The sequence below is a fragment of the Zootoca vivipara genome, chromosome 6 (assembly GCF_965207765.1).
Source record: "Zootoca vivipara chromosome 6, rZooViv2.hap1.1, whole genome shotgun sequence".
Classification (NCBI taxonomy): domain Eukaryota; kingdom Metazoa; phylum Chordata; class Lepidosauria; order Squamata; family Lacertidae; genus Zootoca; species Zootoca vivipara.
In genome coordinates this window covers 49,400,508-49,424,795 of record NC_142589.1, presented here as the reverse complement: position 1 = coordinate 49,424,795, position 24,288 = coordinate 49,400,508, and the positions used below count along the sequence as shown (strand labels likewise).

The 24,288-nt window shown below is 45.1% G+C and overlaps 1 protein-coding gene across 2 annotated transcripts in view; it reads left to right on the top strand.

Annotated features, from left to right (window-relative positions):
• The window catches only part of HYDIN (HYDIN axonemal central pair apparatus protein), a 148,887-nt gene continuing 124,599 nt past the window's right edge, over window positions 1-24,288 (top strand). For both annotated transcript variants that reach the window (XM_060275918.2, XM_060275916.2), the window contains exons 1-9: window positions 1-113; window positions 4,100-4,242; window positions 4,641-4,766; window positions 6,779-6,898; window positions 11,334-11,468; window positions 12,579-12,778; window positions 13,722-13,846; window positions 17,478-17,679; window positions 22,593-22,776. In XM_060275918.2, the coding sequence (XP_060131901.2) occupies window positions 4,123-4,242; window positions 4,641-4,766; window positions 6,779-6,898; window positions 11,334-11,468; window positions 12,579-12,778; window positions 13,722-13,846; window positions 17,478-17,679; window positions 22,593-22,776 (1,212 nt within the window). In that variant the 5' untranslated portion in view covers window positions 1-113; window positions 4,100-4,122. The remainder of the gene's footprint in view (window positions 114-4,099; window positions 4,243-4,640; window positions 4,767-6,778; window positions 6,899-11,333; window positions 11,469-12,578; window positions 12,779-13,721; window positions 13,847-17,477; window positions 17,680-22,592; window positions 22,777-24,288) is intronic.

Below are 24,288 nucleotides of genomic sequence, written 5' to 3'. Positions count from 1 at the left end.
GTTGCTATGGGAACCAGAGTAACAGCCACAGGCCGGGAGGGAGAAAGAAGGCCTAGAAGTTGTGGAGCTGCTCTGGAGGCAGCAGCAGCAGCGGCAGCAGCAGGACCAGGCAAGTAAGTGCTCAGCCAGCCTTTGTCTGCTCTCTTGGTCTGGAATGGCTGAGGATGGGCTGCTGGGCTCTGGGGCACCTGCTCAATGTCCTCGGAGACCTCCTTGCTCATGTCCTTGCTTGGACTGGTACCTGGCAATTGCACTCAAGGAACTTTTGGTGTGGGGAGAGGGTTGATTAGGCCCGGGCTTTGAACGCATGCATGGAGCAGGGATGAAAAGCTTCAGTGTTAGAGGGAAGGGCCACAGTGAGGGGTGGCCTACTGGGCTCTAGGAAGTAGCAACGGAGGAGGCAGCTGCCTCAGAAAGATGGAGTGGCACCACAAGAGCATGTGCTTTGCATGCAGTAGATCCCACGTCCCCACAGCATCTGCAGGTAGGGCTAGGAATGGCCCCTGCCTTAAACCCTGCAGAGCCATGGCTGCCAGTAAGTAGAGATTGCAGAGCTAGATAGACCCAACGGTTTGACTCGGTATAAGGCAGCTTCCTATGTTCATATGAGAAACCAATTGCAGGTTGTTATAGGGAGTTATTGTGGATTTGAAAGCACAGGGCTATAAGTATAAGCTATTATTTATTAAGAATACCTATAGCTTGCTCTTTAGCCTCACACAGTGCATAGTTGAACTATGGAACTCCCTTCCACAGGAGGCAGTGATGGCCACCAAATTGGATGGCTTAAGAATCATAGAATCGTAGAATTGTAGAGTTTGAAGGGACCACAAGGGTCATCTAGTCCAACCCCCTGTAATGCCGGAAACTTGGCCAACATGGGACTCAACATGGGGCTATGAATGGCTACTACCCATGATAGTTATGCTCTGCCTCCATGGTCAGAGGCATTAATGCTTCTGAAGACCAGTTGCTGGAAACCACAGATGGGGAAAGTACTCTTAATAATAATAATAATAATAATAATAATTTATTATTTATACCCCACCCATCTGGCTGGGTTTCCCCAGCCACTCTGGGCGGCTTCCAACAGAAAAATAAAACACAATAATCTATTAAACATTAAAAGCCTCTTGTGCTCAGGTCCTACTTGCAGGCTTCACAGGCAACTGTGAGAACAGAATGCTGGACTGGATGGACCATTAGCTCATCCAGCAGGCTCTTATGTTCTTATGTATATGTTACAAGAGACTTTCAAAGCAGCTTACAGAAGTTTCCCAGAATAAATCACATTCAGGTTTAATATCAGGAGCAAAAATTACATGGTGACCCTCTGGAGCTAAGTGTTCTGCCTGCCTCCTCCTCCCTGCTGCACTTTTGCTCCTTGTCTAGTGTGCAACAGCCCTGAGGCATGCAAGGGAACTGGGCTGAGTAGCTGGATCTAACTCAGGCCATGAAGGAGTCAGGTCTTCTTATAGCTTCTTAAGTGCCTCTAGGTAGGAGTTCATTCACCTCCACCTTACCTCCCTGTGTCTCACTTCTGAGCCCTCTACCATATAAAGAGGGAGGGGACAGAGGAGATGTAAGCACTGATACCTTCATGTTGAAAGATTTGAAATGGAAGCAGAACATGAAAGGAGAGATCTGTTGGAGCTGGGATGCACATTTCGGGGTCACACGCAGTTGAGCATCTGTATTATTGGATATAGCAGGAGGCAAAGGTGCTACAGTGGAATATTGCTACCAATGTCTTTTTGAAATGCCATCCGCTATGCTTTCAAGTTCCTACAGAGCCCTCAGATAGATCACAGTCTTTCAGTTCTTACAGACAGGAAAGAGAAAGTGTCAAAATCAGGCAGGTAAGAAGCTTGCTGTTTGCCTTTTAAATTGTCAGCTGCCATAGATAACCATATGCCTTCCTCCCAAATGAGCCTACTCACTAAAAATAGCATTTCTTTTCTTATGTATTTTTTATTATGTAGTTATATCCCATCCCTCCTGAAATGAGCTTAGAGTGGCCTATACAGTTCTCTACTGCCTCCTCCCTGTCCTTACAACATCAGGTTGGTTAGGCTGAGAGATGATGATCTGAATTCACTCGCAACCATGCCAGCTTCAACTGGATTCTTCTCCTGTTGCTGGAGTATACAGGATATAATTCCAGGGCTCCATTTTGTGGTCTTTAAAGGGGCCTCCCCACACTGTAACTTGCAAGTGTGCTTTGGAATCTGTGCTTGCAGAAATATAATATTTAAGATTATGCAGTGAATAATAAGCAATTTTTTTTACCTAGTGTAAAGTATTTCCAGTCTGTGTTTGATGATATGTGTGTGTGTGTGGGGGGGGGGGGAATATGAAGACAGCAGGACAGTAGATTCTTGTATATTGGCCATTGAGATGAAATTGGTTACATTATCTGTACAAGGGCAGCAAATAATTTATGGAAGCCAGTTTTTCGTAGCAGATTAATGTACAGATACTTCCAGACAGAATATTTCTCAGGAGTTTGGCATGTTGATTCAGTGCACCAATAGTAGTGATGATGAGTGAGCTCCCCCAGCTTGCATTGGATTGCCCCCCCCCCAGCTTTCTAGGAGAAAGCTTTTAAAAAAAACATAGAGATCACTCCAACGTTTCAAGCCTGCCCGCTCCCTGTTCCAACAAGCATCTTTTTGAACAACCTTGAGGATGTACTGACCATACTTCCTGCTTGGGTGCAGTGAACTTGTTTTCTAGGCTTTTTGGTTTATTCATTGAATTGGGAGGCCTAGAAAACTGTAACTCCTATGAATCGTGGCAGGAAATTACAGTCCAGCTAAGGAGAGGTCCACAAGACCTTTCCAGTAAGCCTTCCCTGCCATTTGTTCCTCCATCCCTTCACAAGGATAAGTTTCGGAGTGTGTGTGACACTGGCGCACAAAGGTGGTTTTCTAGTAGTAGCAGTGACCCCATTACAAGCTCCAAATTTCACTCCACCAGGACCCAACATTTCACTCACTAGGCCCCAAACATCTGTTTGAACTTGAACAGAGGTGAATGGCTTTTTACCTGTACAGTGTCTCTGGGCGAAGATCTTGAACCATGTTGGCAAAGGCTACATTAAATCATTAAGTTAGAAATGTTACAGTTTTCTCACTTTCCTTCTGTTCTGTGAGGGTGCAGATACCAATGTTCAACCAGTGATTTCTGTTTTACAGATCCTCCATTTTAAGGTACAGCTCCCTGACCACTTCCCTTTGAAACTGTATTAAGTAAATTGATTTCCCCTACGCTCTGGTCTTCTTGTTTTTGTTTATTAGCTTCTACTGCATCTCTGTCATAGGGTTTATGAAAAAACAAACAATACCTAAAATCACAGAAACCATTACACACATGAGTTAGCATGAGTAAGAGCTCAGTTAGGAGCCCACGAGCACTTTCAAGTAAGATGCTCCTACATGCAGATAGAAACTTGCAAGGGTGGTGCATTGCCTGCTGCATCTTAAAACAACCAGGTGCTGTTCTGATCCAAATAAACAGTCCTGTCCATTAGCAGATAGCATGGTAGGACTGGGCGGGTCATCTGGCCTCCCTCCAATGAAGTCACCACTGCATACCAGGATGAAGAGGGAGATGGGAGCAGTGAGGACAAGGTCAGTGTGATGCTAATGTGCTGGTAGAACTGTTCTGACACTCCTATTAGCACATTTGCACAGCACCAACCTTGCAGTCTCCCCTCTCTGTTTCAGTATGCAGCAGCGACTCAGCTGGAGTGAGAGATGCAGCCACACCATGTCATCCTCTGATTGGAAAGGGGGACTCAAGGTACCCGTTACACATCACACACAAAAGGGAGTGATAACTGGGTAATGGGAGGCTGACAATTCTCTTGTTGGAATACAGAGAAACAAAAATCCATGTAAATGAGAATATCAGATCTTGAGACTGCTTCTCTACTAATTTCCACTTTGAGTTTCATATTGATATATTTTTGAAGGGAAATAATTAGCAGCCATTCTCAGTTCAATGATAGTCAGGAATGAAACTCAAGCAGAACTGTGAATTCCAGGAGACTTTTTTCTCACTGTTTAAACCAAGTTTTTTGTTGTTGTTATTCCAGAGGTTCTGACAGATTAATCAAAGATGCTAACAGACCGAGTCCAGAAATCCATGGGTCCCCACAAGTTCTCAGAAGAATTTCAAAGCAAGGTGGTGGTACCTCACATCCCAAAACTGGTCAAAGAAGAAAAGAAGCATGCCCCAGTATGTTTGCTTGCGCTCAGCTGATCTAATACCTGGCCAAGTCATTGAATCTGCCCTTGCCCTTTAAGCACCTAGAGAAATTAGCCCTACCAAAAACCCACAATAAAATAGCAATGGAATTTAATTACATTGTGCCTTAACTGCTGTCTTTGTTCAGCACAAGAGAGAAACCATGCAGACATCTGAAAATCTTGCAAGCAGGTGCCATTTCCAGTAAGAGTTCCTTTAAGATAGGTAGAATGGAAGTCCTGCATCCTGAATTTTAAATGTTTCAGCAGGAAAATTAATGGAGGTCTAGGATTCCCTTGGCAGCAGTGAACACATATTAATCAGAAGTGCTTAACAAGGAAAGCCTTTCTTAACTCAGGCATTTATGTGGTCTTTGTTTTCAACTGCAGTTGACTCCATCTGCCTTCCTGAAAGCAATGACTCTGACAACGGAACAGAGGCTGGCAAACACCCATGAGGTGCGCCGGCCTCGAATTGTGCAGCTTCTGGACATGAGCGAAACTTCACACCAGAAGGTATCTCTTCCACTTTCACCCCTATTCACCCCTATTTGTAACTTAACACATTAACATAATTATATACTTGCTGGTTGATAGGAGCGGCAGGCCCAAAGTTGGGGAATGCTGATCTAGTTGTTCAGCCCATAGATTTGCAGTCCCAAGAGGGGTCTAGTGCCATCATCCAAAAATGTCTGACCAAAGTTTTCTATGGGTGTCCAGTGCCTTTGCTTACCTATTTTTAACACTATATGTTAAAAACTGGTAGTCCATACATTCTTGTACGTTTGATTTAATATCAGTTTTGCTTGCTCCTTCCAAAAAATTGCCACAACCTTCCTATTCACAGCCACCAACAAGACTGGTAGTTCTTTTTTCTCATGTCTCTGACATGATGCTGAAAGAGACCAGTGGCATGCCTTTATGCTGAGGGTTGATTTGGTCACTATGGTAAAAACCAGTGAAATGTACCTTGAACTTAGCAAAGCTTTGCCTCACTAATACTAACTTGTGAACTGAAAGAGCATAAACATGACCAGATCTTGTGCTAGTTTACTTGAAAGTCAGTCCAGCTGCATTGCATGGAACTTACCCTCTAATACTGTAAGTGTGCATAGGATTATTGTAGCCTACTTCAGGGGCAGATGGGGCTTATCAACCCGGGATGGTAGCCCATCTAGGAGAAGGAAAATTGATCCTAAACCTATGCTGCCTTGCAGCTATACTCATTTGTGAGAAAGTCTTTGGATGTAAACCCCAAGGAAAAATCCATACCCACTGCCTTGTGGGACATCTTTGAGAGGAGTAAACCCTACACAAATCTGAAGTGGAGTCCCTAACATGGTTGGGTGGCGTCTTATACGCCTGTTTCCGGCAACTTCTGCAGCCAAGCTGATGTATTGCTCTGCTATCCTTTGGACCACATCAACAAGGCTGAGATGGGGATCTGGTCGTCTGGGCAGCCTAGGATCTTCATACACACTGCACCCCTGAGAGGTCACTTTGGTGTTGCTAAAGCAGCAAAAACAACACAGAAAGCAGGAGTTACGAGTTACGTGTCTCTGCAGCTACAGCAGGCTGTGATTCTTCAGTGGTTTGACCTCACTCCTGGAGGTGCACTCCATTTTCTCTTGAAACAGACAGGTGCCAACAAACTTGGGAATAGGCCTGTTGAAATCAGTAGGGCTGCTTTCTGTGTAAAGATGCATAAGGTTGAGTTGTCTGACTGGCGTTCTTCACTTGGCCATCCTGCCACTGGTAACAGCTCCTTCATTGGCAAGTCTAGGCCCAGGGCTACCAAGGACTGGTTTCATTAAGAGAGGCAGCCGCAACAGACTATGCTTGTTGCAGCCTAGGATAAATATTACGGGCTAGTTTCTTAAATTACTATCCAGTGTATAACTCCAATTACTGTTTATTTAAGGTAATTATTCTCATTTACTCCTATAAGTCCTAGAGCTGAATCATTAAAACTAACAATTCTATGAACACTTTCCTCTGAAGGCAGCCCTGTTTCGGGAAGTTTTTAATGTTTGAAGTTTTATTCTGTTTTTAGTGTTCTGTTGGGAGCTGCCCAGAGTGGCCGGGGAAACCCAGACAGATGGCCATGGTATAATAATAATAATAATAATAATAATAATAATAATAATAATATTGAACACAGGGTGACTTGCTGCTGAGTGAACATGCATGGGCTTTGGTTCTGAAGTTGGTAATTTGCCAGCAGCAGCAGACTGATGATATGTTGCCTGGTTAAACAGCCTGGAAGAGCTGAACCTATCAAGGCTGAGCAGGAGATGGTGGTACACAATAGCACTGAGGCATAACCAGAGAAAACAGGACTAACTAACCCATGTAATAGGTCTGTTGGAATACTACTAGAATGGCATGCTACACTTCCCGGAATGCCTGAAGTTGTACCTTTCCTTTGGGGCAGGATGGCTCCGCTCTGAGTGGCGCTGGCCTGTCCTGCTTCCCAGTCCGCTGACTGCCAGGCAGCATTTACATGCATCCTTTTGTGTCGTCTTCAGTTCTCTTCTGTTGATCTGGACCAGTCTCTGTTTCAACCATTCCCATCAGAAGTGATTTTCCAGAATTATGACCCTTGTGAGATGTATGAAGTGCCACTAATTCTGAGGAACAATGACAAGGTATGACATGTCAGTGAAACTGTAAAGTAGTTTTAAGGTGGGATGTAGGGAGAGAAAGCACAATGGCTGGAGCATTCTTCCTCTTCTTCCCAGTGAAATAACTCTCCTGGCAATTTTTTCAGTGCCTATGTCCCATTTTAACTTGCTCTTTAGCCATTGTTGTTTGCTACCTAGTTGATCTAAGGACTGAGAGGATGGCCTGGTGAGGCTTTGGTGAGGTTTCAATAAAAGTGGTGGCCATTTCGATCCCAAAAAAGGTTGCAATGTCATTTATTGTTTCCTATGCCCCTACCACGGTGACTCAAGGCTTACTGCAACTGGGCTCATAATTCACATATCTGTGATCTATGGATCTTAACAAGAACCAAAGAAAACTATCGGGGGAATGATATATTTGTCTACAGAGCTGCTTTTTCTTTAAATGCAAAGGATTTAAAGGCAGGATACACCTTATTTTTAACTGCATGTTTTATTAAATGTTGTGAAGTTAAATGATTTAAGTCCTTTCCAAAAGGGCAACCAGATTCCTTAGTGAAGGTTTGTTTTTTGTGCTCCCTCCAAATGTCATAATCTTTTCAGATCTCATTTTCACAAATATATACAAGGCTTGCTTGATCTATCTTATTGATTATGACCATGCTGAGATGGCATAGTCATGAAACTGAAGCCTGCTCAGTGCCTGGGATTCCTATGAATGCTGCCGTGAGTTCCATCACAGAAGGAAGGATATAGATGAGATAAATAAATGGAGCTTGTTGAACACTGAAAGTAGAGTAGCCCACAGCTTCTCAACTGGCTATTTCCCCCCCTTCATGACTCAAAGGCTCCTTCCTTCAGGACTGTGTTTTCACCAAGAGTCCTGTGCTGCTGCCTGCAGCATGTGTACTCTTTGCTTAACTGAGCAATCAAGATCAGATTACATGCACACTGCATCCCTTATGCTTTGTCCATCAAGTACTGTAATAGATTGCCTCCAACAGTCAGAAATGGCTTCCTTGCCCCTCAGCTGCCAGCATCCATTTAGCTAGTTTCCTTCCAGCACTTGGCTTTAAGCTGCTGTTGAAAGGAACAGCTGGCCCTTTAGTGGTTGTTTGTGCAGAGTTTGCCCCAAATTAGCAAAACTAGGACTTACATATTTGTTCTAGTGTTCAATCAGTGTTAAATTTGCTGTCATTTCTATCTTTGCCAAGGAAAGGAATAATGTGTTGAATAATTTGGCATTTAATTATAATGTCATGTAGCATGTTTATGGACTGGTTGAAAAACACATCCACCCAATCTGAAATAAACCCTTTGCCTCTGTTCTGAAATTGTTCCCAAATGTGAGCTGGTGGGGCATTTCACCTAGTCCTAGGAGGGCACCTCAGTTTCAGTCTTTGCTTTCCTGGAAGCTGCTTCTTGGAGTAAGGTTTTCAAGCTGTGCTGTGTCAATGAAAGGAGGAAAAACCTGATAGGCCAAAAACATTTATATCTCATTTAGGATATGGGGCTGTATCAGTTGTTGTCTTGTCGGTGGCTGCTGACTGTCTTTCCCCCTTAGTGCCACCATAATTGTGCTTTTCTTTCTTCCAATCCTGCATGGAGAATGTAGGACACCACAATGCTGAGAGCCTCTTCCTGCCATTGGTCCATGTCATGGGCAGGACCCAATGAATCCCCCATTTTCTTTGGGCTGAGAACGGAGCCAGTTTTAATTAAACAAATGCTGCTTAGAGGAGCATTACAATGCACAGATAAGGCATATCCACACTGCATGCCTTCTTGGACTGCCTGTCTCTCTACCCCCAAACTTCTAAATTTGGCAACTTGTGGAATTCTATGTGGGGCAGTGTAGTGCTTGTCCATGATTGACTTTGACAGTTTACCAGCTCCACCCCACCTGACCCTGACTTTCTTTTCTGCATCTCTCTTGGCCCACAAAAATAGTTTACAGGGAACTGGAAAGGTCTTGGGGGCGGGGGACACTTGCTAAAAGGGGAATCCAGTGGGAATTGTCACTAGGAAAGTTACATTGATGGAGATGAAACAGAAAGCATACTAAAGGAGAATACTGAAGGTCTGAATCTTTTCCTTGATACTTCGCAATAAATGTGCTAGAAATGGACAGAAGGGCAACATGAACAAACAAGGAAGTGTGAAAAGTAATCAAAGCCACAGTTGTGTGATTAAATACTGCAGGAAGATGGTGAAAAGTTTGGAAATGCAGCAGCATAGTATCAGTGCAAACTAGTGCAGCACCAAATATAAGGAAATATAAATTGGAGACAAATGAATATTTCCCTGGGAAAATAGCTAATAGGGAGATAACTGATGCAGAAGCCCAAAGTGGATGCAATGTGGTTTTGCTAATACATCTTGGGTAATTTTATTATGACAGGGTTTTTATCTGCAGCCTCAACTGAAGAGCACAGTGTCTATGTCCAGAGGGCACAACACTGAATGTTAGTAATAGAAGAATATTGGAAATAAGACTAAGAGAGATGATGTTTTGTCACAATACCAAAGAGCCTAGGGGAGATAATTTTGCAAGTTTCTTTCATCCACACCTCAGTTCAGGTGATATATTTGGGTGTGAATTTATTTAGCCCTATTGGTTTCAGTAGGATGAAATCATTCTAAAGCCGAGTTGTGGTGAATCAGGGTGCAGTGTAATTAAATCTTATTAATGCTTGCAAACAGACAAGTGTTAAAAATAAATACACACACTCCCCTGCCGCTACATATAAGGTTGAATACAAATGGTGGTCCTTCCTTTCCCATCTGGCTCTGGTGTTTTTCCTGGCTTTTTGGAGACTGCTGCTGCTGGTATTTGGGTTAGGATTAGAGATATCTGAGTCCTTTACCCTGATGTTGTGTATATACCAGTCATTGCCCTCCTTACTGCTCTATTGCAGCAGGCCTTTGACAAGGGTGATGATGTGAGCTCCTCTTGATTGCATGGTTGTGAACTGTGTGTGAAGAGGATTTGGATTGGAATCATGGAATCATAGAATCTTAGAGTTGGAAGGGACCCAAAGGGTCATCTGGCCCAACTCCTGTAGTGCAGGAATCACGGTAAAGAATCCCTGACAGATGGCTATCCAATCTCTGCTCTTACTGTCAGAAAGTTCTTCCAGATGTTTTGTCAGAATCTCCTTTCTTGTAACTCAAATCCATTGGTTTGAGTCCTACCCTCCTGAGCAGGAGAAAACAAGCTTGCTCCATATTCCACGTGGCAGCCATTTAGGTATATGAAGATGTTCAGTGTTCTCCACACTAAACATACCAAACTCTCTTAATTGTTCCTCATAAGGCTTGGTTTCAAGACTCTTTATCATTTCAGTCACCCTCCTCTGCACATGTTCCAGTTTATCAATATCATTCTTAAACTGTGGTGCCCACAACTGGACACAGTACTCCAAGGCAGAATAGAGCAGTACTAATACTTCCCTTACTGATGTCATTGTGGTTTTCCTGCCATTGCTGCACATTTTTTGGTACCTTGTATGCTGTCAGAGACTGGCTGGATAAGGAAGAGTGGTGGGAGCCTGTCCAAGAGCCTCCCCCCCCCCCCCCCGGACACAGAAGATAACAACTTAGATCCTGGTGGTGGAACACTGAAGAGCAGTCTGCAGAAGGGTCGAGCTGGGAGGTGCTAGAAGCAAAGGGGTTGAGTGATCAAGTAGGTCAGGAGAAGGAGGACCTTCCAGGACAGGGTTAGAGGCTGAGAGTCACAGTGTGAGCACAGATTCAGACCAAGAGAAGTCAGAGGTTGGCCCTGCTACACGGCAGCAGGACAGTCTCAGTCCTGCTGGCTCGCCTCCTGCTCTGACACCCCGCTTGAGGAGAGTTGTGCAAGTTGCTGAGCAACAGGCCAGACATGCCCAGAGGAGGAGCTTGCCCCCTTGTTGCAGCCTTTGTCTGCTTGGGAGGAATCTAGAATGGAAGGCTAGAGGGGGAATGGCGGAGCTAGTGGTCAGTTTCAGCAACATCTTAGCTGGATTAAGGCAAACCAGAGGCTGTGTTGCTATTTTCTATAAGAAAGAGTTAATTGCCTTCTGTGCCTTCCATGTGTGTGGAATTGCCTTCTGTGCCTGTCCTGTGCTTGTCCTGGATCATTGATAGCTCCTTGACATATGCATGGATAATGGGTGGGCAGTCTTGGTGCACAACATCATGTTTGGTGAGGAGCAGCAGAGTTACCAGGGATGTTCTCAAGGCTGCATCTTACCACTTATTTCTCCAGTAATTCTTGTGCTGCCTCACTTGTGCTTACTGCTGTAAGCGCATAGGATTACTTTACCACCACTATACAGATGTAGCTGGACCAGAGGATCAGCCCGTCTAGGTTGTTGGCTGCTAGAAAACAGAATATGTCTCTCATGGCAAGGCTGGTTAATTTTATTCATCTGTTTGAATCATGGCATGGCAAAATATTTTTCTGTATTTCTTATAGATCCCTCGGCTGGTGAAAGTTGTTCTGGAGAGTTCACCTTACTTCAGAGTCATAAGCCCCAATGATGTGTGTAACAAAGTTGCACCTGGCATGCATTCGACATTCCGCATCCTCTTCACTCCTGAAGAGAACAAGGTAAGATCATCGCCTCTCCTGCTGGGAAATCTGTGTTTCTGTTTAAGGCCGCATGGCAAAGAAAGATGCAGGAGACTGGGAGCCAAAGAGCCTAAGCCTGAGACTAGCAGGCCTTTTCACATAGCCCTGCAGTTCAGGCTCACCCTTTGTGGAATGTGTGGCATTTCTCATTTCCTCCTATTGTCAGCATCACCCTCCTTGAACACACAATTGGCAGAAGGACTTCTCAAACAAAAGGAATAAATCAGAGAAGGAAAAGTTGGTAGGATGTTTGAAGAGGAACACAATGTATAGGAGCTGATGTGCTAATGCTGCACTCTGCCATCCATTTGCTGATTCTATCTCTGGCTCTCTTAATGAGCTAGTATGGACAAGGATCAAGGACACAGGTGGCTGGCCTCAGATACCCATGAATCTTGTCTAACTTGAACAAATGGAAACATCAAAGAGATGAATAAAAATTTCATTTATTGAGGCCCAAGGATATGGACAAGGCTGCCTTGATCCTTTGCCTAATAACATCTTGCACAAGGATGAGGAACCTGTCTCAGCCTGAGGGATACATCTGGGTAACTATTCAGAGACCACATTGGTGGGCGGGGGCCTGAGGCAAGAATGGATAGGGCAATGAATATAAATTTTACGTTTGTACAGTGGGTAGTTTCTACACATATTCACATGGATGTGTTCACATGTAACAGAAAGCCAAACTATGGCGGAGCACAAATGCATAGGCTCCCAGAGAGCAGATTGCAACTGCTTTGCTCCTCTATTTTTCTAAGATATGGTTTGGCTTAGTCTGTTGTCTGGTTTGTCTCCTCCAGAGAAATAAAAACTGTAAGCCCATAACAATACTTGGTTGCAGCTCCTGGTTTGTCCAGAGAGACAAATCAGCTCCTGGAGAGTCATTGCAGGTGTTTGCAGTGAGACCCTAATCAGAGGTTGAAGTGAGTTCAGGTGTCATTTTTCTGGGGCAATTGGGTGTGTCAGTAGATCCTACAATACTATGCTGTGCACTTTGAAGATTGTTTTCTGGCATCTGCTATGGTGGAGGGATGCTGAGCCCCCAGAAACAAGGCTTCTTACTTGCACATTATTCTTTCTCCCCAGGATTATATCCATGAAGTAACGTGCATTACTGAAAGGGAAAAGTTTATTGTCCCTATTCGAGCCATTGGTGCCAGAGGCATTTTGGATTTCCCAGACAAGCTGAATTTCTCCACCTGCCCGGTCAAGTACAACACACAGAAAACACTGCTTGTTCGTAACATTGGCAACCGAGAGGCCCGCTATCAAATCACTACACAGAGGTAAAACCTCAAGATTTCTGTCTGGGTTAGAAGGTTTCAGATTATGGAATGTGACATCAGTAATAGCCAGAACATGAGACAATGACTTCCCCCAACCAACCAACCTTTATTGTATGTATTTTAATATTTCTGTATAATAAGGGAGACAATGACTTCAGTCAAACATGTTTAAAGTTACTGAGCAGGTTTCTCATAGGCTGCAGGAAATATTTCTTGTGCTTTAACCTTGGGGAATTTGGGCCAGCCACACCTTGGATATAGACCACTGACATGGTTTGGGTCTAACACAGCTCTGCATTAGTGAGAGCTAAGAAGGCTGGAGTGCTGGTGCTGTGGGTGTAGCTTAGACCTAAGATAGCATTGGCTACCGATGGCTTTAACTGCTCCCCAGCTTTCACTTTGTCTTATCTAGGTGAGCTCTGCATTAGAAAAGAGCTCCCTGCTTATGCCCTTGTACTCCACGTGAGTGTGTCACTCTGGTATATCCAGTCTTGGTTTTGTACCTGCAGCCTAAGGACATAAGAAGATGATACTGGCTGCTAGTTAAGACCAAAACCCACCTCTTCAGGCATCTTGTTCTCACAGTGGCAAAAAACATACATCTGAGAAGCCCTCAAGCAGGACCTGAGAGCAACTGCAGCAGTTGGTCCACTTGAATCCAGAGGCTGTCTCTGATATGAAGATAGTTGAGAATGGTCAGTGCTGCTTATTGACATGCCTTGAAAGAGGGGGATAAATACACCTTTTAGATCTCTTTAGCCCTCTGGCTGGGAGTACAAAAGCCCCGTTGAAAAGTGTTACAAGATCACTAAACCGTGTTAACCAGGCTAGTAAAAAAATGAGTTTGATCCTGACCAAGGTAATTGCAATTAGTTCCCATTGAAATCCATGGGCTTCAGATTAATGTGTCCCATTGATTCCAGATTTCTCCTTTGCATTTCAGACCCTTCTCTATCGAGCCCTCCATTGGGACCCTTGGAATCCAGGAAACCACACAATTCACCATTGACTTCCATCCTCAAAAGAGTGGTAACCACTGTGAGGACCTTGTAGTGCATTATGACACAGGTGAGTGCAAAATAAAAGGATGTATCATTTTCTTTTAGCTTTCTTGTTGTGGAATGAAAGGGTACATAAAATCAATCCAGTGTAATCTAGGAACCTCTACTGCAGATGCCTTGCTACTTCCATGGGGCTGCTCTGCTGTCTGAACTGAAGTCACTTCCAGGAGTTTGGCATGAGAGTTGCACAAGAGCCCTGCTGAAATGAACGGTGGCTGCCTAACAGCATTGCTTGCAGACTTTTCTGCAACATGCTTCACCTAACCCTGCTTTGCCTACTCGCTGATTCCTCCCAGGTCAACACAGTTTCTGAAGCAACAGTGCTCAGTAACCCCTTTTTTTGTGTGTGTGTTACCTGCCAGCTGCTGTAATAATGGTGCCAAAGCAGCATATGGGTGTGACACTTCCACAGGCACTAAATGACAGAAATCTCTTCTGTTGGATGAAGTTTTCAGAACTGCTAGAACAATGCTGTATGTGAATGAGTGCCTTCAGTCATGTCAAGAGGTACCTAAATTGAAGGTTACATCTGATTTGGCCCTCAGACTTTGGCTTAAGCTCCAAGAGAAGATCTTCATCCAAGCATTTGATGCAGCAATAGTACCAGCAGTTTGCAGTTGTCCTGCCAAAGATGCTGTTTATGCCAGAGCCTATATTTGAAAGGTTCCATCACAATGTGGAAAATCCCACTCTGCTATCACTACTCAGCCGTGATTCCAATGTTAAGATGATCCTGACGTACTCAGAGAGAGAAATACCTTTGTATTTTCACTAGAACCAACCCCTGTATGCAGCGCATGGCACCTGTGCATTAACAGCCTGGCTTCTCTTCACAGAAGGCTGTGTGCCACTGAGTCCCCTTCAATCCAGACTGCAAACTACCTGGCCTGCATAGCAGGATACCAACATGATTGATGGTGGCATGTCTCACCCTTTCTGAAGCACCTTACCCAAAAAGATAAATTAGTGCCTGATTAGGTTTTTGAGACTTCTATGCTGACAAAACAACAAATCAATACTGTTATACGCTCAGTCAATTGTCTGCATCTGTTATGCTGAGAAGGCACACACGCACACACACATAGCTGAGAACCACAGTAGTCCAGAACAAGATTGCAGGGGTTCTAGGCACTTACACAGGGTTTTTTGGGGGTTTGTGTGTGTTGTGGTAGGGAAGGGAATATGGCACTGTTGGTGTGTATCCAACCTGTTATATCCCATGATCCACACTTGTGGGTGTGATATAACCATGTGTGCAGGAAAAGGACAACGCACTCAAACACACTTTTTTAAAAACAACATTGAACAATCAATTTTTAAATCAATGTTTAATTTGTGCTAACACACTTTTTAAATTTAAGCGCTATTATGCATAACTTTGAAAATATCTTTAAAGTTATTTTAGGGCAAATTAGAAGGTTGGGTGGAAAAGCATGATGATAAAATGTTTGCCAGCTAGAAAGACTAGAAATGGCAGCGTGCTAAAACAACAATCCAATATTGATTTTGCCCTAAAACAGTTGCTTGTTTAAGTGCTATTGCATAATTTACACAAATTATAAACTCAGCTGTGAAAAATAAGCATGCTGATAAAAGGGCTCCACTGGAGAAAGGTAACAGGGATGGTATGCCAAAGTAAATGCATGGTAAATGCTTGCCAAAAAGCATTATTATTGCACATGCCAACATCACACCTTTTGAAAGGATGGGAGACAAGCACTAAGCCTATCTATTTCTGTGGAGATTGCACTGTTCTTCCACTATTTTCACAAGCCCCAGGTATTGCTGCTGAGACAATGACCTAGACCAGGGGTGTCAAACTCAAATTCATTGGGGGCTGCACCAGCAGTTTGGTCACCCTCAAAGGGCCGGTTGTATCTGTAGGACTATGTGTCCACTCTTTATTATCATAAATTATTGTCACTGCATTCAATTATTACTGTTTTTTGTAATAATTAAGTAATAACTAGCTCTGAAAGCAGAAACATAGTCAGAATAATGGCAAGTAGATATTCAAATGTACAATTATTGTACAATTTATTGAAAAATGATTTTTGGTAACTGCACTGGGTGGTGGAGGCTCGCTAGGGTTTCATGCAGGACCTTTGCAGAGCTACTAGTGCCTGGAGATGCTGGGGTCCTTCTGCATGCAGGACAGATGTTCTGCCAGTGAGCCACTACCCTTCACCAAAGGGACTGGCTGAGGTTGACTCCCTGGAGCTGTTCTCCTGGTTCCAGGGTTTAAGGGCCAGAAGTATAAAGCAGCATCCCATGTTTCTGAGGAGAGCGAGAGGGAGGGGAGGGGAGGGGAGGAAGGAAGGAAGGAAGGAAGGAAGGAAGAAAGAAAAGAGGGAGTGGGAGGGAGAGAGGAAGGAAGGAAAGAGGGGAGAGAAAGAAGAGTAGGAAATAAGGAAGGGAATAAAGAAGGAAAGAAAAGGAAAGAGGGAGAGAAGACGGAAAGGGAGAAAGAAGGAAGGAAGTAGAGGGAAAGAAAGAATAAGAATGAGGGAGAGGAAGAAAGATGGGAAGGACGGAGGGAAGAAAGGAAGGAAGTAAGGAAGAAAGAAAGAAAGAAAGAAAAGAGGGAGCAGGAGGGAGAGAGGAAGGAAAGAGGTGAGAGAAAGAAGAGTAGGAAAGAAGGAATAAAGGATGAAAGAAAAAGAAAGAGGGAGAGAAGACAGAGATAAAGAAGGAAGGAAGGAGAGGGAAAGAAAGAATAAGAATGAGAGAGAGGAAGAAAGAAAGGGAGCGGGGGGGGGTCGCCGCCTTGATTCAGCACCAGAAAAGAGCGCGAAGGGACCCAGGCCAGGGGCAAAAAGCATTTCCCGTGCAGCGTGAGGCAGCGGGTGTCCATTTTAGGAGAAGTGCATAAAGCCTCAGAGTTGCATGTTCATGAGGCTGAGCCGCTGCTGAGCTCACGTTCATGAGGCTGAGCCGCGGCAGGAGGAGGAGGAGGAGGAGGTGACGCAAGAGGAGGAGGCGGCTTGCCGGGTCGGTGCCCGGCAGCGCCGTGCGGAGAGTCCCGAGCCTCTGGGACGCAGCAGTGCTCTGTAGCACTTTGAATCCTCCACGTGGCGCTGCTGGGTGCCTTGTCTGTGCTTCAGCAGCAGCAGCAGCAGCCGTTTCCAGGCGCCGAGCCGTGGCAGGAGGAGGAGGATTCAAAGTGCTACAGAGCACTGCTGCGTCGCAGAGGCTCGGGACTCTCCGTGTGGCGCTGCCCGGCGCTGACCCGGCAAGCTGCCTCCTCCTTCTCCTGTTGTGGCTCGGGGCGCTCCACGCAGCGCTGCTCTGGCTGCCTTTCTACCCCCCGCGGCCCCAGCTGTTTGTCGGCGCTTTGTCGGCGCGGCGCTTCAGCAGCAAGGTCCCGCTGCTGGGTCCCGCTGGCTGGGGCGCTCGACGGGCCACATGACGAGGTCTGGCGGGCCAGATTTGGCCCGCGGACCTTGTGTTTGACACCCGTGACCTAGACAGTTCCATTCCATGTCTGGCCTAGGAAATCTTCTAAAGAGGAAGATTCCTTGTTGGACACACACAAGCACCTGTGTTTTGTGGAGCTTGTTGAAAGAAAGCACTTCTCAAAAAATGCAGGTCTTCTCAATTCTGTCAGTCCTCCATTTCTCATTTGCTGTCTCTCCTAGGGGAAGATATTCATGTAGGCTTATATGGAGCAGCTACAGACGTCAATGTGAGACTGGACAAGAACTCCTTGATAGTTGAGAAAACTTATATCACTTTAGTGAGCCAGAGGTCTGTGGTTATTCACAATCGGAGCGATATCATTGCGCGTTTCCAGTGGAAGATCTTTGCAACACAAGAAGAGGAAGAGCAGAAAAAACAAAGGTAAGCTTGAGGGCTCTGGATTTTTTGGGTTCCCCACCCCAAACTTTTAAATTCAGTATTATAGTGAAACATATTCACAATCCTTACTCACTTTCAAAGTTTATTACACCATAGTTTCATATAATTATGCAATGTATCTAATATAACATATAAATACAAATAAAGTGGCCAACTGTTCCCAAATAAAATATATATTTAAAAAGAAATCCCTGTTAGCTTGTAGGGTTTTATCTTCAGGTTACAGAGAAAGTATGTGTGGTTTTTAAGAAGTTTAAGGTGTCACATAATTTGAAAAACAGTCCATCATTTGGGTACTTTATGGTAAGTATTCTTCGAACCCTCCTAGTGTGAAACCAAAACGTGTGTTTGTCTAGGTCAGGGCAGTACAACCAAGTGGGCTGCAAGGGTACTTTGACATGGATCTTGCAGGCCATACACTGCCTTGTGGTGCACGGGAAGTGGGGTGGGGTGAGACAAATTAGGCCAAAATTGGATGCCTTCACACTGCCTTCCCAAAGCTGGCTAAGTGAAGTGCTGGGCTTTAAGAAGGAAATGTGGGGCTCTGGCAGGGTCCTAGAGTCCTCCTTTCTCCTTCGCAAAGCTGGGGAAGCGCTAACTTGGTTTTGGGAAGGAGGCAGGAGGACTCTAGGACCCTGTCAGAGCCATCATGCCTCCTTCCCAAAGCCCAGCACCTCACTTACTTGACTTTGGGAAGGCAGCATGAGGGCTGCCAAAGGAGGTATTGAGAGTCTCATGTGGCCATTAGGCCACATCTTGGGCCACCCTGATCTTGGTCAATGCCAATTATATTATTGCATGCCACCCCAGTCTCTGAGTGGTGCATGATTGCAGGGGTTCCAGGTGCTTACACTGGGTTTGGTTTCCTCAGAATAAGGGACGACCGAGACTATGGTGTCTCTATGATACATGGTTTATTTATACATATATAAAACCTGAGCCTATGATGGAGGAACTTACAGCATCAAACCTGTAAGAAGGTCTTCTTCCAATAGCCACACCTTGGATTCCAGCAGAAATCAGGCATGGCTCTTTCACTCAGATGCTCAGCCTGCCTCTAGCCTTTAGCTTTCTCTCACACACACCACCACTATAGTTTTTGTCTTTCTAACTAACAGGTAGTTGAGGGAGGGCCCACCACCCATTTTATCGACCCATACTTAGGCCATTATGGCTCCTACTAGATAGTTCAACAATTGAATCCTTGCTGGATCCAGGAATTAGAAGGATCTCAGGCAGTCAGCCTAACCTCTACCCCCACCCCACCCCCCAAAAAACTCACAACAATTTTAAAGTACAGAACATCTTATACAATTTCTACACCAGCCACATTTGTGTAACTCTATTGCTCTGTTGATTCCGCTGGTTCCTGTGGCTCTAACAGTGCTCTCAGTGTGGACCAAAGATGGAACTTAACAGGCACCAATCAATGAGCTGGTTTCTTGTGGCTACCTATCAATGCACAACTTTGCATGATCCCCTCAGCACAATATGCATGTGCCTGCTGTTTTACCACACATGGCCAGTCTCCCAAAATTCGATTTCCAACTTGCACCAACTTTAGCATGGACAGTAGATTCCTTGATGCTAATGCTGCTTTTGCACAAGGGCAATACAAAGTGCAGCTACTGGGCCATGGCAGCAGAGTGTGTGTGGAGTAACTGGGTAGCAGAGAAGGAATTTTAACAGCAGGAGAGGTGAAAAATGGGCAATCTGTTGGACCCTTCCAACTTTGCACTTTTCTGAATGTTGCTGTTCCTGTTCTCCAACCCAAAATGTGTGAAAAATGTTTATGTTAAGGGAAAGTATGCATTAAAAGCCCTTCATTGGTGAAAGCAACATCTAAAAATGCATCCCATTAAGGAAAATTGCTTGCAAAAATGTGGCCATTATGAGAAACATGCACTAAAGCACAGATAAATTTTATGATGAGTTTTTTTTAAAAAAGCTAATGCTAGCGGATGTGGAAATGTGGTGACCTGAAGAGTTGGAAAATGAGAAATGGAAAGAAACCGAAACTTCCAGACTCATTCATCTCTAGCAGCAGACTCTGCTGCCATCAGAGTCTAGAGCTCTCTGAGAGGCACAGAACAGGTGGAGAAATGGGGTGGGGGTGGGGTGGCAGGTGTAGCTACGAGAATGGAAGGGATCTGTGGCAGGATGGCTGGGGCTGAGTTGGTGGGCTGGTCCTTGCCTTCTACTTGCTGTGGATTTGAAGGCACCTGTGGCTTCCCTAAAGGACCAGACTGCAGGCGACACTACAGTAGCTGTAACCTTCCTCTTTGGTCAGAGTGAGACTTGAGGCCAGTGAGTGTATGGGCTATATGCCCCAAGGAGAAAGAGGAACAACTTGGGGTAAGGGGGCTCAGAGTTACAAGCCAGGAGCTTCCAGGGTTCCTTCCCTTCTCCCTCAATAAAAGGAGGGTCTTCAAGGATAGGTGCAGGGTGCTGAGAGGGAGGGGAGGCAGCAGCACCCAGATTCTGACACCCTTCTCAGACTCCAGCCCCTTCTGCTAAGTCTCAGTGCTGATGCCCAGAGGGAGCATGATGTTTGCCCTCCATCTCCAGTGGGGCAGAAGTGAGGATGAGTTCAGCCCCTTCCTTTCCCTGCTTCCAGCCCTCTGGATCCCTGTGGCTGACACAGCCTCTCCATAACTGCACAATTGGGAGGAAGTGGGGTGATTTTTGTTCCTATGGGGACCCAGATCTGAGCAAGTAATGGGATTTGGGGCTGCAATGAGAGGTCCCTCAGCACAGGATCCACATGCAGGATTACCGGTACCATAGCTGCCTGAATTGTGACTTGTAAACAGGCTGGCCCTACTGTTAGGCAGAGTGAAAGAGCCATCTCTGGTGGCAGCTGCTGAGGGGTGGGGAGCAGACAGAGGTGTGTGAGTCATGCAGTATCCCTGTAAACACTCCCCCCCCCAGGTGCAGTGAAAGAGGATGCTGTCCCATCACCAGTGTTAAAATAAGATTCAGCTGCCAGTTGGTTGGCTCTTGTACTTGGAATTGGGAGAGAGAGTTGGTGTCTTGTCCTTTGCCTCAGGCAATGAAATGCCTTGGGCTGGCCCTACCCGTTAAGCACTGAAACGTCCAGGTCACCACTTTTGACCTTCTGTGGTGTTGTTGTGGTGCTGTTGGGGCATCTTTAGTAAGCGTCCGACTAAGCCAAAGGCAAGTGCCCACCAGAAGGTCCAACAACTTCCTGTTTTTTTGGTAGCTTGCTTGGGACTGCAATAATGGGGGGGGGGAGTTGTTGAATCCTTGACAAGCTCCAAGGTACATCTGGTGGGCCATATTCAATGTGGGTGGATTCTACATTATGCTGGTCTGATCTAAGCTCTTCATGGGAAGGTGAATTTCAGGGCTGAATGCAGAGCAGACTCTTCATTTCTGGACACTTTTACTTTGTCATGAAAATTAATAATGGCTGGAGAACAGCCAGACCTAAAGTGTGACAAAAGTCTGGTCCACCTGGCAAAGGGTGCAGCAGGCCTCCTTCTGCTCTTGACATCCCATGAAGACATCAGGGAGTCATTCTTTATTCTGGGAGCATCAAGGAGGATAATAATTCAGAGGGACTTTTAAAAAGGCATTGCAGTGAGGCTATTAAATTTACACAGCTTCTGTGATAACACTTTGGAGGTGTGTAACTGGCTAATGAAGGAAGTGTTCCTGACAAGGAGTGGTTATGAGAGGGATGTTTTGCTCACAATGCTAAATGGCATAAGGGCAACTGTTTGTCATAGTCATACTCTATTTCTTGCTTCACTGCTTTGCCAGTGAGAACTTTCAGGATATGCACCATCTTACTCCATATTTTCAACTAATTAAAGTTAGCCATGGCTTTTATAAAATACTTTACTGATCAACCTGAAGAATGGCAACTACTGAAACCACAGATTGGACTTTGGCAAACTTAACTAGATTGATCTGTCCTGGAGGGGAAAGAGGGGTGAGTTGGGATTTTGTTTTTGTATTCTTTTCTTTCTTTTTTGTAATTGTTATATATTGGAAATCAATAAAACTATATTAGAAAAAAGTTAGCCATGGCTGCTGCATAGATGAAAAAATTATCCATTGTTGAGGAGGACTCAGCTGCATCTCCCACACTTTCCTATTAGATTGCTAAATCAGGCTTTACTTGAGTAAGATGGTCTTGGTTGCTGAAGGGGGAAAAGAGAACTGTATATTTGAGCTGAGGCTGATTTTACTAGGCCTTCTTCATTGGTTTGGCATTTCTTAACTTGCAAGATGGGTACCTCATACCCTTTTTGAATGTGGAGTACTAAACATGCCTGCACTGAGTTGTTGCTGTTGTGTATGTGCGCGCGCTCATACACACTCTCTCTCTCACACACGTATGTTTCATTCTCTTGCCCTCTCAGCATAGTCAGAATGAGAGAGCGGCTAAGGGAAGAGAGAAGGTCTTAGAGGGGCATAGCCTAGAGCAGCTTTCCTCAAGCTGTTGCCCTCCAGATGTTTTTGGACTACAGCTTCTATCATGTCTAACCCTTGGCCATGATGGCTCAGGCTGATGGGAGTTGAAGTCCAAAATATCTGGAGGGGAGGCTAGGGCAAGCTAGGGCAGACTCCCCTAGCCTGCCCTAAGGCCTTGCTAAATTCAAAAGTCGTGTAGGATCCCAAGACGGCTACTTGATGTGTTGGCTGTCAGAGCTGGAGGGATTGGTCTCAACATTCCCCCAAACCTTGAAAACCTGCTGTTTATCCTGCAAGCAAATGCCAGTTGTAGCCTGAGAGTTCCCGCCATCCTCTCTTGCTCTCTTCTATGGAGACTCCAGTTTCCCAGCTTGCAGCCAACCCTCCTTGGCTCCAAGTTGCCTATTACAGTACATGATCCATTTCCTCCTTCCTTTCCTCTGCGGCTCCAGGCTATGCCATACACTGCAGGCTGAGGAAGAGGGTATGCTGGATGAGCTCCTGGCTGAGTGTAATATGCATCCTGATCTTCGTGAGCATCTCTCCATTGTTACCCGTACCTTTCAGAACCGCCAGGCCAGGGTGCAGGAAGACTCCATGCTCTTCAACAATCACGTTTTTACTGTTGAGCCTCTGGTAAGAAACTGTGCTTAGAAATTATGACAAGCATAGGAGTGCCTATGCTATTTGTATGCTGTGTTCTGCTATTTGCATGCTGTGTTCTAAAGAAGCTTTTGGGTATTCTCAGTAATCCTCACCCAAACTTTGTGAGGGAAATTCCTTCCCCCCCCCTCTCCCTTCCTTCCTTCCTTTCTATTAAAAAAGAACAGCGTCAAATTGCATATACAGTAGAACCTTGATTCTCGAATGCCTTGGTACTCGAATATTTCGGCTCTCGAACACTGAGAACCCAGAAGTAAGTGTCCAAGTTTTCGAATGTTTTTTGGAAGCCAAACGTCCGATGCAGCTGTTAGCTATTGTTTCTGGGGCGCTAGCACCAATCAGAATCCACGCCTTGGTTTTCAAACGTTTCGGAAGTTGAACGGACTTCCGGAATGGATTACGTTTCAGAAGCAAGGTACCACTGTATCTGTTATTCTCCTCACACTGGAGATGGAAGGCTGACCAAGCAATCCTGTGTTTGAGCTATGTTGGCTGAGGGGCTCTTGGATTTGGCAGAATGCAAGATGCACTGCCACTATGGGTGTAGCCCTGGTAGGGTGGCAGACAGCTGCCCCCCTAAATACAAATCAATACAAATTTGAGGTTCTGCCCCCCAAAAAACCTGCCCCTCAAAATCCTGATTGCACCCATGACTACCACCATGAAAGATAAGGCCAATGAAACACCACAGGTATGCTAGCAGAATGCTCTGCCATTGCAGCTGTTCTGCACTAAATATATGCCAGCAGAGCATGGTTTAAAAAGTGCAATCATTGATAGGATGGGGGTAGCACTGGGCAGAAGCCATATTTAACACTTCTTAAAATTATGAGGAAGAAACATCAACAACCTCAGATATGCTGATGACACAACCTTGATGGCAGAAAGTGAGGAGGAATTGAAGAACCTTTTAATGAGGGTGAAAGAGGAGAGTGCAAAATATGGTCTGAAGCTCAACATCAAAAAAACTAAGATCATGGCCACTGGTCCCATCACCTCCTGGCAAGTAGAAGGGGAAGAAATGGAGGCAGTGAGAGATTTTACTTTCTTGGGTTCCATGATCACTGCAGATGGTGGCAGCAGTCACGAAATTAAAAGATGCCTGCTTCTTGGGAGAAAAGCAATGACAAACCTAGACAGCATCTTAAAAAGCAGAGACATCACCTTGCCAACAAAGGTCCGTATAGTTAAAGCTATGGTTTTCCCAGTAGTGATGTATGGAAGTGAGAGCTGGACCATAAAGAAGGCTGATGGCCGAAGAATTGGTGCTTTTGAATTATGGTGCTGGAGGAGACTCTTGAGTCCCATGGACTTCAAGAAGATCAAACCTATCCATTCTGAAGGAAATCAGCCCTGAGTGCTCACTGGAAGGACAGATCCTGAAGCTGAGGCTCCAATACTTTGGCCACCTCATGAGAAGAGAAGACTCCCTGGAAAAGCCCCTGATGTTGGGAAAGATTGAGGGCACAAGGAGAAGGACATAGA